The sequence below is a fragment of the Lutjanus erythropterus genome, chromosome 15 (assembly GCF_056507025.1).
Source record: "Lutjanus erythropterus isolate fLutEry1 chromosome 15, fLutEry1.hap2, whole genome shotgun sequence".
Taxonomy (NCBI): Eukaryota; Metazoa; Chordata; class Actinopteri; order Lutjaniformes; family Lutjanidae; genus Lutjanus; species Lutjanus erythropterus.
The window spans coordinates 9,118,452-9,133,849 of NC_139331.1; the positions used below are offsets into that span (position 1 = coordinate 9,118,452).

At 40.8% G+C, this 15,398-nt stretch overlaps 1 protein-coding gene across 1 annotated transcript in view; it reads left to right on the forward strand.

Moving 5' to 3' along the window:
- elp3 (elongator acetyltransferase complex subunit 3) overlaps positions 1 to 11,011 on the forward strand; it is a 28,395-nt gene extending 17,384 nt beyond the window's left edge. Inside the window, exons 10-15 of the mRNA XM_084737526.1 lie at positions 6,043 to 6,236; positions 6,597 to 6,687; positions 7,973 to 8,038; positions 8,153 to 8,380; positions 8,620 to 8,701; positions 10,180 to 11,011. Of these exons, the coding sequence (XP_084593652.1) occupies positions 6,043 to 6,236; positions 6,597 to 6,687; positions 7,973 to 8,038; positions 8,153 to 8,380; positions 8,620 to 8,701; positions 10,180 to 10,271 (753 nt within the window). The 3' untranslated portion in view covers positions 10,272 to 11,011. The remainder of the gene's footprint in view (positions 1 to 6,042; positions 6,237 to 6,596; positions 6,688 to 7,972; positions 8,039 to 8,152; positions 8,381 to 8,619; positions 8,702 to 10,179) is intronic.
- Positions 11,012 to 15,398: the final 4,387 nt, after the last annotated feature.

The following is a 15,398-nucleotide window of genomic DNA, read 5'->3' on the forward strand; positions in this document are numbered from 1 at the left end:
ATGAAGAGTCAGTTTGAGGCTCATTTGGTTTATTTTTACTTTGATAAAACACAAAGAAAAGATGTTACTAATTGGTGCAGCTGTGACCCTTATCAAAATATGTCACTCATCATCTAAGAACCTGCAATATTAACAATTTCTCCCTCCTTTGTTTGTTAAATCAACTGTTTCTGTATTTTATTTTATTTTTTTAATGGTGTTTCTGATTACTGGCGGTGTGGTGCTTCACAGGGTTTTGGATTACAACAGAGCTGTTTTCTCCACAGAGCTGAAAAAGTTCAAAACCTTGATTTTCCTCCGTAATGAGCCACAAACAAAACAGGAAAAGACAACAAAAGAAGTGATGGAACAATCAGATGTAAAATGGAAACGGCTCAGAGGGGCTAAATTTAAAGGGCGACCCCATCTGCATTTATTTCCATGTTTTTCAAATGGAAACTCAGCCGTTAGCGAAAATCAGTGACGCTGGTTACAGTGCCGACCCCCCCACCCCACACACACCCAACTGATGGTGTTTATATGAAGCAATATCTCCAGGTCACATGGAAAAATGTTTATAGATGGGCTGGTGCAGTTTGTAAAGGTAATTTATGAATTTAAAAAAAAGACTCTTGGAATGCAACTTTGCACTTGAATGTGCTGTGATGTATTGTCGCAGTCTTTATGATCTGTCAATAAGCCGTCATCTGTCTTGGTATCTCAAGCAATGTGACTTCATCTCTGTCTCAGGACACCCGTTTCCCTGCTCTGATTGGCTGTAGGTCTATCCAATTGCGTCCAGCACCTCCAAATCCCACCAATTAATCCATGCAAAAACCAAAACGTAGTAGACAAATAGACCAAAATGTAACTGTGTCTTTAGAAAGCACTTTGTTACCTTTTAACTTTCTCTGTGATCACTCCTTTTAAGCACTTGAGTTTAGCTGTTTTAAAACTAGCCTGACTAATAGTGACACAGAGAACTTTTATTTTTAACAAAACGACACTCTCTCAATACACAACATTCAAAATTACTTAAACCATATCATTTCTGTGCTGCAGTGTCATGTTACTTATCATCCGACATATATGCTGATGATGATTTTATTTACAATGAGCTCATACTGATACTCATACTCATCATATATATGTTGGACTGTAAATAAAACAAAAGGGCCTTAATCTCTGGACCACATGTCTGTAATTTACAGTTAAACACGTTGAACACACAATACTCTTAGTGTGTGTGTTTCTGAGCCTGTGCATGTCATTCTTTTTGGCCTTTATGTGGCAGATCATGTGTACTTTTATTGCAATTTAAATGAAATTGTTTCAGTATCTTTAATAGCATTTGAATGCACTGCCTTCACCCTGACGACAGCTATATATAGGCTGTGTTGCTGTATTTTTATTTTTTTGAAGGTTTGGGTGCGTCAACCTGGTGGGGATGTGGCCTAAAAAGTTCAGGAGCTGCTGCAGTAGGTGATCACAGAGAGCAAAAAAGGACAGAACGGAGGTGTAATGAGCTGAGACTCGGCAGAGAAACCAAAATGTCCGCCCCGCCGCTGACCAGATGTCAGCTGTGATGCACAGTTTTGTTGTTTAGTCACAGAAAGAGGACAACGAAGAAGAGATTTAACCCTCGCCTCATTGATTTTTCTGAAAACATTAGCTTGAACGCTGGAGTTATTTAGAGTTGTGTGAACTCGTGTTTTTTTCAAGGTTATTTTTGTGTGTTGTTGTTAGCGCTGACTGAGAGAAGTGGGAATGTGCCGTGTGATGATGAAGGCATTCACGACACCTCCAGTCTTTTGAGCATCAACCACTCTGAGTGCTGCATTCTTCACAGAAAAAGAGGAGAGTGTGTGTCCCCCTGCAGATTTGTTACATTACCTCAGTGTGTGTGTGTTTACTGAAGCACTTGTGTGTGTGAATGTGTGTTTGATGGTAATATGGAGGGCAACAGCGGGTCGGCACGGTGAGAGGAAGCAGATTAAATGTGTCTTTGGCCCTGGGAGCCTCTTTTCTTTGCTTTCCTGTAATGCTTCCTCCGTCACTTCTCCTCTCCTCTCCTGAGACTTAATTTCTTTCTTTGTCTCCGCTGTCTCAATATTTCCTCTCTCTTGTCTGCTTGTTTGTTCTTCTTCTTCTCTCCTTTTGTGACTTTCTCTTGGCTCTGTTATCTTTCACTTTATCTGTTTCTTCTCTTTCCTCTCCACTTACGACTTTTCACTTCACACTCCCTCCTCTCCTCTGTCAGACAGTCTCTCTTCTTCCCGTCTCTCCTGTCACTTCATCTCTCTCCTCTCCCTCTGTGCCTCCTCTCTTATCACACTGACGCTTTCAGATTATACAACTTGTGTGCGGCTCCCCTTTGCTCCTCCTCATCATATCTAATCTTCCGTGTCACGCTTCGTGCCAGTGAGCGAAAAAAATATGCAGGTTCTTGAACATTTTCGCTCCAGGATCCAAAGTGTGCATCTCAGGATTTTTCCTGGAATCCATAAAATTCGCCACTACGCTTCGAACACAGGGTGCATCTAGGAAAGAAGTGAGGAAGTTGAAATAGTGGAAAATATTAGAAAAGATGGGGAAAAATAAGATAAAGATGACTGTGGAGTTTTTCATTTGGCTGCATGATGTACTTACCCATAATTGGTGTATTACCGACATTAAATGGCCGTCAGCAGACCCCCAGTGAGAAGCAGCAGGAGTAACCATGTACTGCTGTAGACAGAGTCAAAACACATTCTGGCCACCTAAAAAAATCAACTTCAGTTTAAGTGTGTTATGTATATGTGTATTTCACTGCTTTACCCATCGGACATCCTTGTCCAATGGGAAACAGCTGTTATAGAAGCCAAATATTGATTGCCTTGAACCCTTAAAGTTCATTTGTTGGCGTAGTATTTGCATGACAAAGTTAGTATTCGACTGTTTGGATCAAACTTTTGCAATTTTGGCTCATATTTCCACTGTTCACCCTTTTACTGACTGTGTTAGATGTGAAAATATAGCGAGAACAAGACAGAGGTGGGACATCAGAGAAAAGCAGCGGAAAACGGCATGAACTAGAGCCAGAATATTTTCACATCCAACACGGTTAATTACGAGATTATTGTGACCAAACTAGAGTGGATGAATGTTGGAGCAGTGGAAGGATGAAACAAGACGGTTTTGATTAGTTTTATTATTTCTTTCAAGTTTAAATGAAGCATGTTATCTGCCAATAAAATAACTGTTTCTGTAAATGCAGCCTGGTGGCTTTAGAGAGAATAATAAATCATCTGTTTCTTGTTAAACAAGAGGCATCTTACTCTTTAACCTGCCGATTTGGATTTTCAGTCTTTCTAAGGACAATAATTGACAGTATTCACAAACATTTTTACAACTTTTCTTTTATGTTCATAATAAAACACTGACTTTTAAATAACTTATAATTTTTTTTTTTTCCAAAAGTGCTCCAGATTACAGTCACACCTTATTATATTATTATATTAATATTATGTATTAAAGGGAACCTGATCTCGCAAAATTGGATGGGAATGTGATTTCACGTGATCTTGTATGGAAGTAGACGTAAACAAACCAGAGACAGATGCAGTGCAACAGTTTGCTGAAGTAAAACTTTGCGGTGAGAAAAACAAAAGTAGAAGTTAAATAGGCCTGGATGAGAAAATGATTGAGGAGACACATCAACACAGGTTCTTTATTCTTCAGTCAGAACAGGAGGTGAGATTTTAACCATCAGTCTATGAACAGCAGTCTGCTGCTGGCTAACATTAGCATGAAGAGCTACAAAGTTTACGGCTGTTTGGCGACACCATCAGCTGCTCTGTCTCGTCGTTGACTGTTTGTCTTCTCTTTATCCTGTTCTTGGAGTCTGTCACTAACACCAACTTCATGTGAGTGTGTGTCTGAGTGTGTGCTGCTGTGATCAGTGTCACTGGTCAGGGCCGGTCACTTTGAATAACAATCTGAACCTGTTGAGGCAAAAACAAGCACTTATAGTAGACATACTTTGATGTACCCATAAGGATTATGTTGCAGCCTGCGTCATGGCTGAAGGCTGCAGCTCTCTCAATACTGAGACACACAAAAACACAGGAAAATAGGGTCCAGGTTGAAAAACGGCCTGTACGCCATGAGAATCACATAAAAATCTACACACAGAGGCTTCAAGGGAAATAAAACGGTTGTGCTGAATGGATGAGAAAGCTGGATGAAAATTTGTTATCTCATGACTGAGACACAAAATATACGTGGTGATAATTTTGGCCATAATTGTGCAGCCCATCCTACGCTAAGACTCCAGCTGCCCTGTGACCCATGAAAGGATTAAGTAGGAAAACATAATAAATGAACGGCATGAATAAAAATCCTAGCTGTTTGCTTGCTGTGTCCGATATGACGAGAACAGGAAGCAAATTCTGAAAATATGACGCAAATAGCAGCTGCGGTTTCAGTGCAGAGATGTTTACCTAAACATAAAATGAAAATCAGTAATAATAATTCCATTCAGATCGTCTCGGAATAGAGCTCCTCAGAGCTGTCTGCCAGCTTAAAGGAGGCATTTCTGTTTACATCAATCACATCCATTCAAACATGTTGTTTTCACGCATTATCTGTAGCCTGTATGTGTTGTCGTGGTCAGCCTGGACGGCAGACCAGTTTTAGGATCCGCAGCAGCAGGAGAATGCTGCATCCTCCTCGCGTCTATCGTGGCTGTCCTGATAATGAAATTCGATTACAACTTCCTCCCAGCCTGAGATCCTCTCTCACTTATCTCTCTAGTACAGATGCTCCCTGTCCCGGGGGAGGCATCCTTAACAGGGTTCCTCTCCACCAACCAACAGGAGCTCTGATATGTGATCCAAAATGGTAGCAGGTGCAAAATCCCCCCCAAAATAGAGTATAGTCTCCTTTTTTCTTTTTTTTTTTTGGTATGAAAGCGTTTTTATTTGCAACCCTCCTCCCTTTAGGTTTAGTGCAGGGCCATGTGGGACATGTCCTCGTGTGATTATGAGCTGTGACGAGAGAGATTCTGAGATGCTGATAACGCGGCCTATTTTGGAGAATGTGCCTCGATTCCAGATCTTCACGGTCCTGATCATGATAGTCGGTGCGGGGGGAGGAGGAAAATGACTGGAAATCACACTGATTCCCTTCACTGCACCAAACCAGACGCCAAAATGTGCTTGATCCAATTGAATAACTGAGCTCTTTGATATCTGCTCCATGCACTCGCAATGGATGTCTGCTTTTACGTTTAGGAGTCATTGCGTTTGCAGATGGAGCCTTTTTTATTGAATGTTCCGAACACTTCTCATTGATGCTGTCTGGTCATGTAAAAAAAAGCCAAATGAATGAAATCAGCTCTCCGGGTAGTTCTTTTGAGCCACTTTAATTTTCTTTATCTTCTTTCTTTTCCCCCTTTTTCTCAATTTAAAGAGGTATCTGTCTGTTAGCTTGACAGTCAAATTTATCACTGCAGATACAGCAGGGTAGAACAGACGTCAGTTCATAATATAGTAAAAAAGATAATGTCCAAAAAATTGATCCATTGTTGCTCTTTGTGCTGAAATGCATGAGTGGTTGGTATTACATATGTCAGAAGTACAATTTAAGGAGACTAATAAGCAACAAACAGTAATGGTGGCCGTGACATTGCGAGTTTTTCAGCCTTAAGAAGTAACTGATATTTTTCTACTTGGACCGGATTTTCCCATGTTTTTGTGTCTAAGTGACTAATGGGTACAATTGGTTCAGTATTGAGCGAGAGCGCTCCAACCAGCAAAAGTGAAATTGAAGTGCATCATAATTCCTCCAAGCAACTGTGCTGTCAAAGTAAGTCCATTAAAAGTGCTTGTTTTTGCCACTGACAGGCTCAGATTGTTCCTCTAAATGTCCAATAACATTATGGAAAACATCCCCAAAAGAGGGAGACCCTTTTTTTGTTTAACCAAAAACACCTTCTATTTGTTCTATTTGAAATGACGAGACTCCATTGTCATTTTATCTCTCTCCGCTTTAATGTTACACGGACCTTTGTGTGTCCCGCAGGAGTTTTTTGAGAATCCAGCGTTCAGGCCCGATGGTTTGAAGCTGTACCCAACACTGGTGATCCGAGGCACTGGTCTGTACGAGCTGTGGAAGACAGGCCGGTACAAGAGCTACACGCCCAGCGCCCTGGTGGACCTGGTGGCCCGAATCCTGGCGCTGGTGCCGCCCTGGACACGAGTCTACCGGGTGCAGAGGTAAGGCGATGAACGGGTCTGAGGATGAACAATGTTTATTGATAGTTTTCACCATTATACAAAACGGTGCTGAATTTTCTTTTTAAACAAATTGAAAATATGTCATGTGGGTTTGCCTGAAAAACGCTGGTCATTGGTAATTCTGGTCCATAAGTTTGATGGTTTGATGTGAGTTTCTTTTGCCTGTGCCTCTGTTTTTTTTAATGTAATGCTTCTCATCCTCCTGCCTCCCCCTAGTAAAGATAAAATACATCAGTAATTAGACACATACTGATGCTGACAGACTTCTATATTATTTTTCCACAATTTAATGTATCATGTGTCTTGTTCCCTGCTTCCGGCTCTTGTACCTCCCATCAGGGACATCCCCATGCCCCTGGTGAGCTCCGGAGTGGAGCACGGCAACCTGAGAGAGTTGGCACTGGCCAGGATGAAGGACATGGGCACTGAGGTGAGACTAAAAGACAGCGTGTCAGCTCTTTTCGAGCGAGGACGCTAATAGTCTTTTCCAGCTGGGATGTGATCCAAACAGGTACCGCGGAACTGTGGCGGTGGCGACGGCTGCCAACTGACAAATGCTGACTGAATAATTAGCATACATTGCTATGATAGAGTAAGATGACAGATTGAAGAACCTGCCAGGTGTAGTTCAGAACTGTTGGAGCACGGAATTGGAGTACCCTCCTCTCCACGCCTCCCACATTAATTGAATTTATGAGGAAAGTCAATGACAACTTTAGTGGAAGTTCATCCAGCCTGAAAACAGTGGGCCAGGGTTCTCCTGACAGGTTCACCAGCACAACACATGAAGCAGAAGAACTCTCACCAGCTCCCATCAGAAAACCCTCAGGATGGAGAGACTTGTCCAGAGTTTTCATCAGACAACCCCCATGGGGTAAAGAGCCTCCTGTAAGCTTCTGTTAGAAACAAGCGAGGCGTTTACTGACCATCGGGCTGAAGTAACACCACAACTCCTGCTCTTTTTCCATCACTGCCATTAGTAAAACCTTCTGCTTGGCTCTGCTTTGTTCTCAGTACATTTTTATCACATTATTCATTATTAAAGGCAGCATTTATGATACTTGCAGAATCTCTTTTTACAGACTGAGCCAAACTGTATCTTGTGCTGAGTTCAAACTGTTTGACCTAGTTACCCGCTGACTTTTCCAAACTTTTCCAAGCACCTTGCAGCTTAATGCAACTCTGTATGTGTCGATTAACATGCAGAGCAGGATTTTTTTGTTGTTGTTGTTTTTGCTTCTTAAGAAATTGTAGTTTAAATGAATAATTCTCATAATTTCAGACCCAAGTTGATTTGGTGACACCTGCAGTTACAGTGGTAACAGCATGTACAGTCTAATGCCAGTCTGTTATTGTTACTCTAGCTCTGACACTACTGTAGAAGGTAAAATTACACAAACAAATGTTGGATTACATGCTGCATCGTCTCCTGTGAATCCCTTGTGCGTGTGAAAACATTTTGAATCCAGTGCAGGGGTGTTGGACCCCGCCACTAACGATGTAAAGTACTATGACGAGAGGTATTTTCATTGTTATAAGTGTACTTGAATGGCTATGAAAATGGGGGTTTTCTTGAACAACTAAACTAAATTCAAGCAATACAATAAGCTTGATGAATGCTTGTTTTATATTTCAAACAGCTATCAAATTGATGTAACCATAAGATTTTGAGTTTTTAAACTAGTTGACCCATTTGAATATTTCTCTGTGTGCAGTGTCGAGATGTGAGAACCAGGGAGGTGGGCATTCAAGAGATCCACCACAAAGTCAGACCGTACCAGGTAACAGACAGCACACTGGAGTGTGTTTGCTCAAGACACTGATTATGAGAAAAAATGTATCAAATGACGTGTGGTATTTGTACAGTGCCCTAACAAAGATGAGTGTGTGCTCAGGTGGAGCTGGTGCGGAGGGACTACGTGGCTAACGGCGGCTGGGAGACCTTCCTCTCTTACGAGGACCCGGAGCAGGACATCCTGATCGGCCTGCTGCGTCTGCGTCGCTGCTCGCCGCAGTCCTTCCGCCCGGAGCTGAAAGGAGGCGTGTCCATCGTCCGCGAGCTGCACGTTTACGGCAGCGTGGTCCCCGTCAGCAGCCGAGACCCCAGCAAGTTCCAGCATCAGGTGGTTACACACACATACAACATATGAAGTAGACACGAAAACATTTTGGTTTGTGTACCAGCTGTGAATCTGATTGCTTTTCTTTGACGCTGTTAGACTTCACGCCTGGCCTCTGTCTTTTTGGCCCACATGAGACTAGAAAAAAGACTAAGATTAACCAGAAAGTGGTTCAAAGTGCTTTAAAAATGACTTCACAAAATAACTCTGTTTATCTGTCCCATTCCCTCCGTCTTGTGCAGGGTTTCGGGATGATGCTGATGGAGGAGGCAGAGAGGATTGCCAGAGATGAACACGGCTCCAGCAAATTAGCTGTTATCTCAGGTGAGACACAAAACAGCATCATTAACCTGTCCTTGTAGATCCAAATACGAACATCGATAAAAGTCATGGCTTGAGATTAAAAGGCACAATATGTAAGAATTTTAGTTTAAAAGTACAAGATGATTTAGGACATGGATTTGTGAATTGGATGTGTTAATACAGTTTGCACCTCTTTACGATGTTTGAGTCATTCAAACATTTCACCACCTTGATAAACAGAACATTTTAGATTTGTTTTCAAGAGTGCCGCAATATGTGTGAATCTTTTCCAAAGTCAACTACAGAGCCGGTCCAGTGCTGGACTTTTGAGGCTGATATTGATATGTGCATTTGAGAACACGTGTATATCGGCCTATATATGATTTATATAGTGTATATTTTATGTATGTTATACATGAAGAGCCTTATTTTAATCATGTAAGTGCAACAAGTGCTCTCTCTCTTTCTTTGTCAACCCAGCCAGTCAAGGCAGATGGCTGCTCACCCAGAGTCTGGTTCTGCTCGAGGTTTTTTGCCTCTCAAAAGGAAGTTTTTCCTCCTCTCTGTCGCCTTAGTGCCTTCTCATGTTGGGAATTGTAGGGTCTCTGTAAATAATATTACAAAGAGCGCAGCCTAGACCTGCTCTATATGAAAAGTGCTCTGAGATCACTTCTGTTCTGATTTGGCGCTACATGAATACAATTGACTTGATCTGACTAGTGGTAAGTCCTGACACCCCTGTGAGCTCCTCATGTTACTTTGGTTCATGTAGATGCAGCAGCACAAAGCGCAAAGGAGGCGAAATATAAAGGAGGGTGTGGTGATTAATAAACACACCCTTAGCCAGTCACATCAGTGCTCTCATCCCTGTGAAACAGCCGAGCCAATCACAGTTCCAACAAGTGATCTGGATGGTGCAGAGCAGCATGATGTAAACACACAACACCACAACTCTGCAGCCGCAGGCAGCTGGTGATGCCAGGGTTTTTTTTTCTCCCCTAAAGTGAATCAGTGCAATGATGATAGAAGCAAATAATAAACCAAATAATTTGGTCAAGCTGTTTGTATGATTGCCTCATTATGATGCTATTTTGATCATAATTCTACTGTATCTTACAGTGTAAATGGTCACATCATATTGTATTTGATGCCAGCAGCATTCGCACAGTAATGCATTTCAAAAGTAAAACATAAAATAACACTTTTGCTAAAATAGGTTGGAAAGAAGGCTGTGAGGCAGCGGATTAATGAGCCGTGGTAATAATAGGACGTTTCCCACATAAACCAGCAGAATAACAAGTTAAAACAGACCCGTCTGCTGTGAGAAGGAGTTTGTGTTTATTTTGTAGCAGTCTGGTGTCATTTGCACACGATGCATTAAACATTTATTTTTTTTATTCTGATTTAAATATACATATCTATAATAAGCTCAGCTGTTGTTTCATCTCTGTGGTTCAACACTGAGCACCTTGTCTCTTCTTCTCTGGTGTGTTCTGCAGGTGTAGGAACGAGGAACTACTACAGGAAGATGGGCTACGAGCTGGAGGGGCCGTACATGGTGAAAGACCTGTATGGATCTGGAATGGACTGAACCTGGACAGCATTCTTTCTTTTTTTTTTTTTTTTTAGCTTTTTATCAATGGATACAGACGCACAAAGTATTTTATTTATCACGACTATATCTTTGAGACACAGTTTCTGAAGTACGCTTAGTGAAATTTGTTCTGTTTTTCTAGGATCAGAGGAGATAATAGTTGGATTTTTCTCTCAGTCCTCGTTTTTTTGTTTTTTTTTAATCTCACTGCACTTGCATCGCCTCTGCTTTATGCAGATAAGGAGACGGTGTGAAAGTTTTAAAGAATAAAGTAAAGTTATTTGGGGTGAAGCCAGAGAATCCTGTGGACCAGGTTTTGGTTCAATATTAGTGGCAAACATTCTTTACTTCTACAATTAAAGGGATAGTTCGAACTTTTTAAAGTTGGTTTGTATGAGATCCTTATCAATAGTCAGTGTGTTACAGTAGACGGCGGTCCCCCAGTTTGGAGAAGCAGCAGGGGTGTCAGTGTCAACATCAGTTAGGTGAGCGCTATATTTAGAATATTATCACCGCTTTACCTTTCCATCAGACAGCCTTTTCTGAGGGGAAACCACAGTTACATGACCCAAAAGTTGCTCCCTCTTGTTCAACCAGACTCCACTGACAAAACCAGTCATTTTACCTTGACAAGCCCAGCAGTTCCTGGTCTACCGCTGCCTCAGTCTGCGAGTTTGTTTGTGTTATTGTGAGACTTTGGTGAATATGAACTAAACCTTTAAAACACCAAACTCACAGATAAATAAAGTGATGGACCAGCAACTCCTGTGTTCTGTGCAGTAAAAATTTGTGTTTTTTCCAATGGAGTTTGGTTGGTTTGGAAAGCGCAATATTTGTTAATATAGCTTTGCAAAAGGATGTCTGATGGCACGGGAATATTCTGAATATTGTGGACACTTAATTATTTTTTTTGTAGTTTCATACAATGGTACTCCTGCTGCCTCTCCAAACTGGGAATGTGCCAACAGCCTTACACTTCACCCATCTTCAAAAATCTAAACTGTCCCTTTTTGAAGAATGATTAAAATAATTTTTGTCTGCTCCTTTTTCTAAACAGGTACTAAAAAACACACACAGTCAATAGCATGTTGTTATTTTTAGCTTTCTACATTCAGACGAACTGGTAGCACCAGTGCCTTGCCAATGGAAAGGACAAAACATGAGAAGAGTCCCACTGAGACGCTTTTTTAAATTCTACTCAAATGTTACATGTGTCTTGGAAAGACAAAATCTGACAGTTTAAGTGCCCCTTGAATCATTTCTGTGTGTTGGTCTGGGATGAAGAAACCTGTTTAGCATCACGGTTTGAGTTAATCATGTTTATGTTGCAATTAAACAGAAAACCCATTATGATCGGAGCGTTCATTAATGCCTGGCAGTGGATGAATGAACAGTGGGAAGTGTCCTCGCTTGGCAGCCGTTGTGTAATTGCTCAATTTTGATTTATAGGGCAGGAAATTGAATATTAGTGTTACATAAATTGCTTTTTTAAAGCCCCACAGTTAATCCTATTTCTTGTTTTGCTGTCATGCATTCTTGGACTTCGTTTATTCTGGTAAATCCACATCACTTGACCGTTTTTGTCTCAGAGAATAAAGTATATTTCAGTTTCTGCTTGTGTGAGAGCCGTTCTTGGAAATCTTTGCACAACATTTCAGTAATCAAACGTAAATGAGAGAAAAGCCAGAAAGCATAGGGGACAAGGGTAAGAATAATCTTTACTCCAGTAGAAGTACAGATAATTATGTTAAAGAAGACTCTGGTTGATTTTGGAATGTATAAAAACAAAAAGTCGCCCTCTGAAGGACATTTCTAGCAGGAGTTTCTGTGCAAAGATAAAAGCTTCATCTTTTTCTCTGCAGTCGGGTTTCCCTCCTTTCATTTTGGTCTTGTTGACTCTTTTGCACTGGTTTTACATCATTTTCGTTGTAATGGTTTTCATCTTGTTACGTACGTTTTTTGTCTTGTTTTGTCTTTTACATTGTTTTATTTTATGTCTTTTATGTTGTTTTCGTCTTAATACATTTTTTCATTTTCTTTTTTCTCTTGTTGCGTCTTTTATCTCGTTTTCATCTTGTTACGTCTTTCATGTACTTTTTGTCTTGATTTGTACTTTACATCATTTTCATCGTTATGTATTTCATGTCATTTTTGTCTGGTTACGTATTTTATGTTGTTTTCATCTTATTAGGTCTTTCATGTCGTTGTCTTGTTATGTATTTTACGTCATCATTGTCTTGTTTCGTCTCTTTTGTCATTTTTGTTGGGTTGCATCTGTAATGTGCAGTATGTACTGATAGACACCCCGAGGACACATCTTTTCTGTGTGTTATTGTCTCATCCATTTAGGTTGAAATCAGCCTTGATCAGCCAACTAAACAGTTTCTCTCAAAACAAACATCAAAACTAAAGTAAGGAACCTTTTTTTAAAATGTAAGGTGGAGAAAAGACAGATATTTGTCTTAAAATGTAGGGAGTAAAAGAAAAGAGTTGTCAGAAAAATAACTTATGTGAAGTACAGATACCTGAAAAATCTATTTAAGTACAGTAAGTAGGTATTTGTACTTCATATTTTCCCCCCTCTGCCTCCAAAGGTCACATCATAAGAGTCACACCTATAATGTATTCCCAATGTCATGGGTGCCCCAGCTGCAGACCCCTGATGATTGCCCCTATGAGAGTGTTTTACTGGCTCATTTGACGCAGCTTTTCCAATTACGTCTCTATCAGTTACCTGTCTATTGAACACTGACTGACTGCTGCGTTCAGGCTCTCTGTTACTGGAAAGGCTTTGTCATTTGAGAAATAGCTCGCAATAAAGCTCAGAACGGCTCACGCCACGACCTATGTCTCATATAGATTCTGACTGCACGGGGCGACTGAGGCTGAACGGCCGAGTGTAATTTCCTGTAATGCGTCCCCCTGTGTCGTGACTGTGTGTTGGTGTTGCAGTCCTGACGCAGTGAGGAACAGGCCGCACTCAGGCTCTCTCTCTCCACGCCTGCTCACTCCTGCTATCAGTTGTGAAATCAGAAAGGACTTTTCCCTCTCTGAGCCTGTGCCGAGCTGATTTGGTGCTGTAAGAGGAGACAGAGGCTGCTCTAATCTCCTCTGCAACAGGAGCAGGTTCAGTTAAACTCCACTGAAGTGAAGGTTACAGGACCTGCCTACAACAATTACCTGAGGCAAAGAAGAGAAAGACGATATATGTGTCTTGATATTCAACTCCTCCCTGAGTTGTTTACATTATCTGATTTCAATTTATTGCTGTAAATAATGTAATGGATCACCATTAGTCCTATTCTGCGCCACTTAAGTTTTAAAAGACTGCAATTGATAACACTTGTTCATAAGACAAGATTAATGTCTATTGTTATTAAGTGTCATTCAGTCATTATGTAATTTTTCATGTAAAGTTAGGGTTCCACATCAATGTAAACGCTGCATTAAAAATGTCATCTGTGACTGAATGACATGACATGTGGTTATGACACTCCTTCCAATAAAGTTGTGTCATTGATGCTTTACTGTGGATACCAGCAGTTATCTCATTTATCTAAGTAATTTAAACATACATACAGCAAATATAAGTGTTAATACTTCTAGAGATGCAGATCTAAACTTTTAAATGATTTGTCTTAAAATCCATATATATCCAGCGCCATCAAGTAACAAGTAACTACCATTCTCATCAGCCTCAGCTGTACATTGTGTTTAAAGGTGCGATATGTAAGAACTGGCCACCTGTTGAATTCATACTCAAAAGATTATGATCAGAGTAACTGATAACTGTAGCTGCCATTAGCGATTTAGTTCAGTTAGCCGTGCAGCTAGCACAGGAGCTTTGGACTGCCAAGCGGAGGAGGTTTTCAGGAAGGATGCAGCGGCGCCTCTGAGACGGATGGGACAGTTTGGCAACAGGGACTACAGAACCATGTTTACCATCCTTAAAGGAGCAATAACAATAACACATGCAAATATGAGTACTGCAGTCCAAACAGCACAGAGTGTATATAGAAGTGAGTTGTTTTCCCTCCACCCTAGACAATAAAGAGCAAAGACAAGGACGAGTCCTCCACTGTAAGTGGATCAGCTGTGTATAACTGTCAATGTAAAGCTAAGCCTGTTATCCTGAAAATAAAAACCCACTGCTCTGAAAATACACACTCTGGACTTTCAGTGTTCAGTGACTGTCCGTCTCACTGCCTGCCAAACCCCAAACTCAAAATGTTGCTCAGTTAAATTGTTATAAACCTCTGCTTCCTCTAAAAGATTATTAATGATTTCTTACAACTCATAAACACTCATTCTGCAAACATTCGGCATTAATCTGAAGTACAATTAACGGTAAACCAGCAAACAAAAACACTTATTATACTTATTAGAATATGTCTTCTGACATGGTTAAGATATGAGAAGCTCCTCACTGCATCAGTTAGAGTGACTTGTTGCCAGTTGAAACATATGAATCACTGCAGTAATTATCCAATGGAAGGATCGTAACTATTTGCTTAATTTAATCCAGGTGGTGACTTTTTTTTTTTTGGTCGGGCAGTGCATTTTAAAGATTTTGCTTTAGACTCTCAATTTACATAACCTCTAAAATCCCTCATCAGACCCAAATAAGCCAATCATGAATAGGTATGAGGACATTTTCCCACCGTACCTGTAACACATTCAGCCCTAAACTTCCTCTGATCTCTCCCGAGAGAAGTGGGAGGTCAGAGGTCGTCTGAGTGAGCTATTGGCTGCCCAGCAGAGCGCGAGGAGTCTCACACACCGCGCTAAAGGTTACAAATCTGTCAGAGACAAGTCACTGAGCTGGGAGCAGAGAGGTTAGGTGAGCCCGCCTGAGTGGCTTAAATCACCACTCGTCCCTCTGATGTCCACGCCGCAGACACCGACGTCATCTTATCGCAACGACACTGAGGAAACAGGTGAGAGGACGCTTTCACTTTTATGTTAATACTGGCTTTTTTAGGCCTATTTTGTGAGTCTTTATCCTCATAGAAGCAAAACTGCAAAGCATGAAGTTCACATAATAAACACTCATGTTAGAATTTCATGTTTATTTAAATGACATTAAGTTTAAAAAGAATTTCTGGACACAATTCATGTTATGAT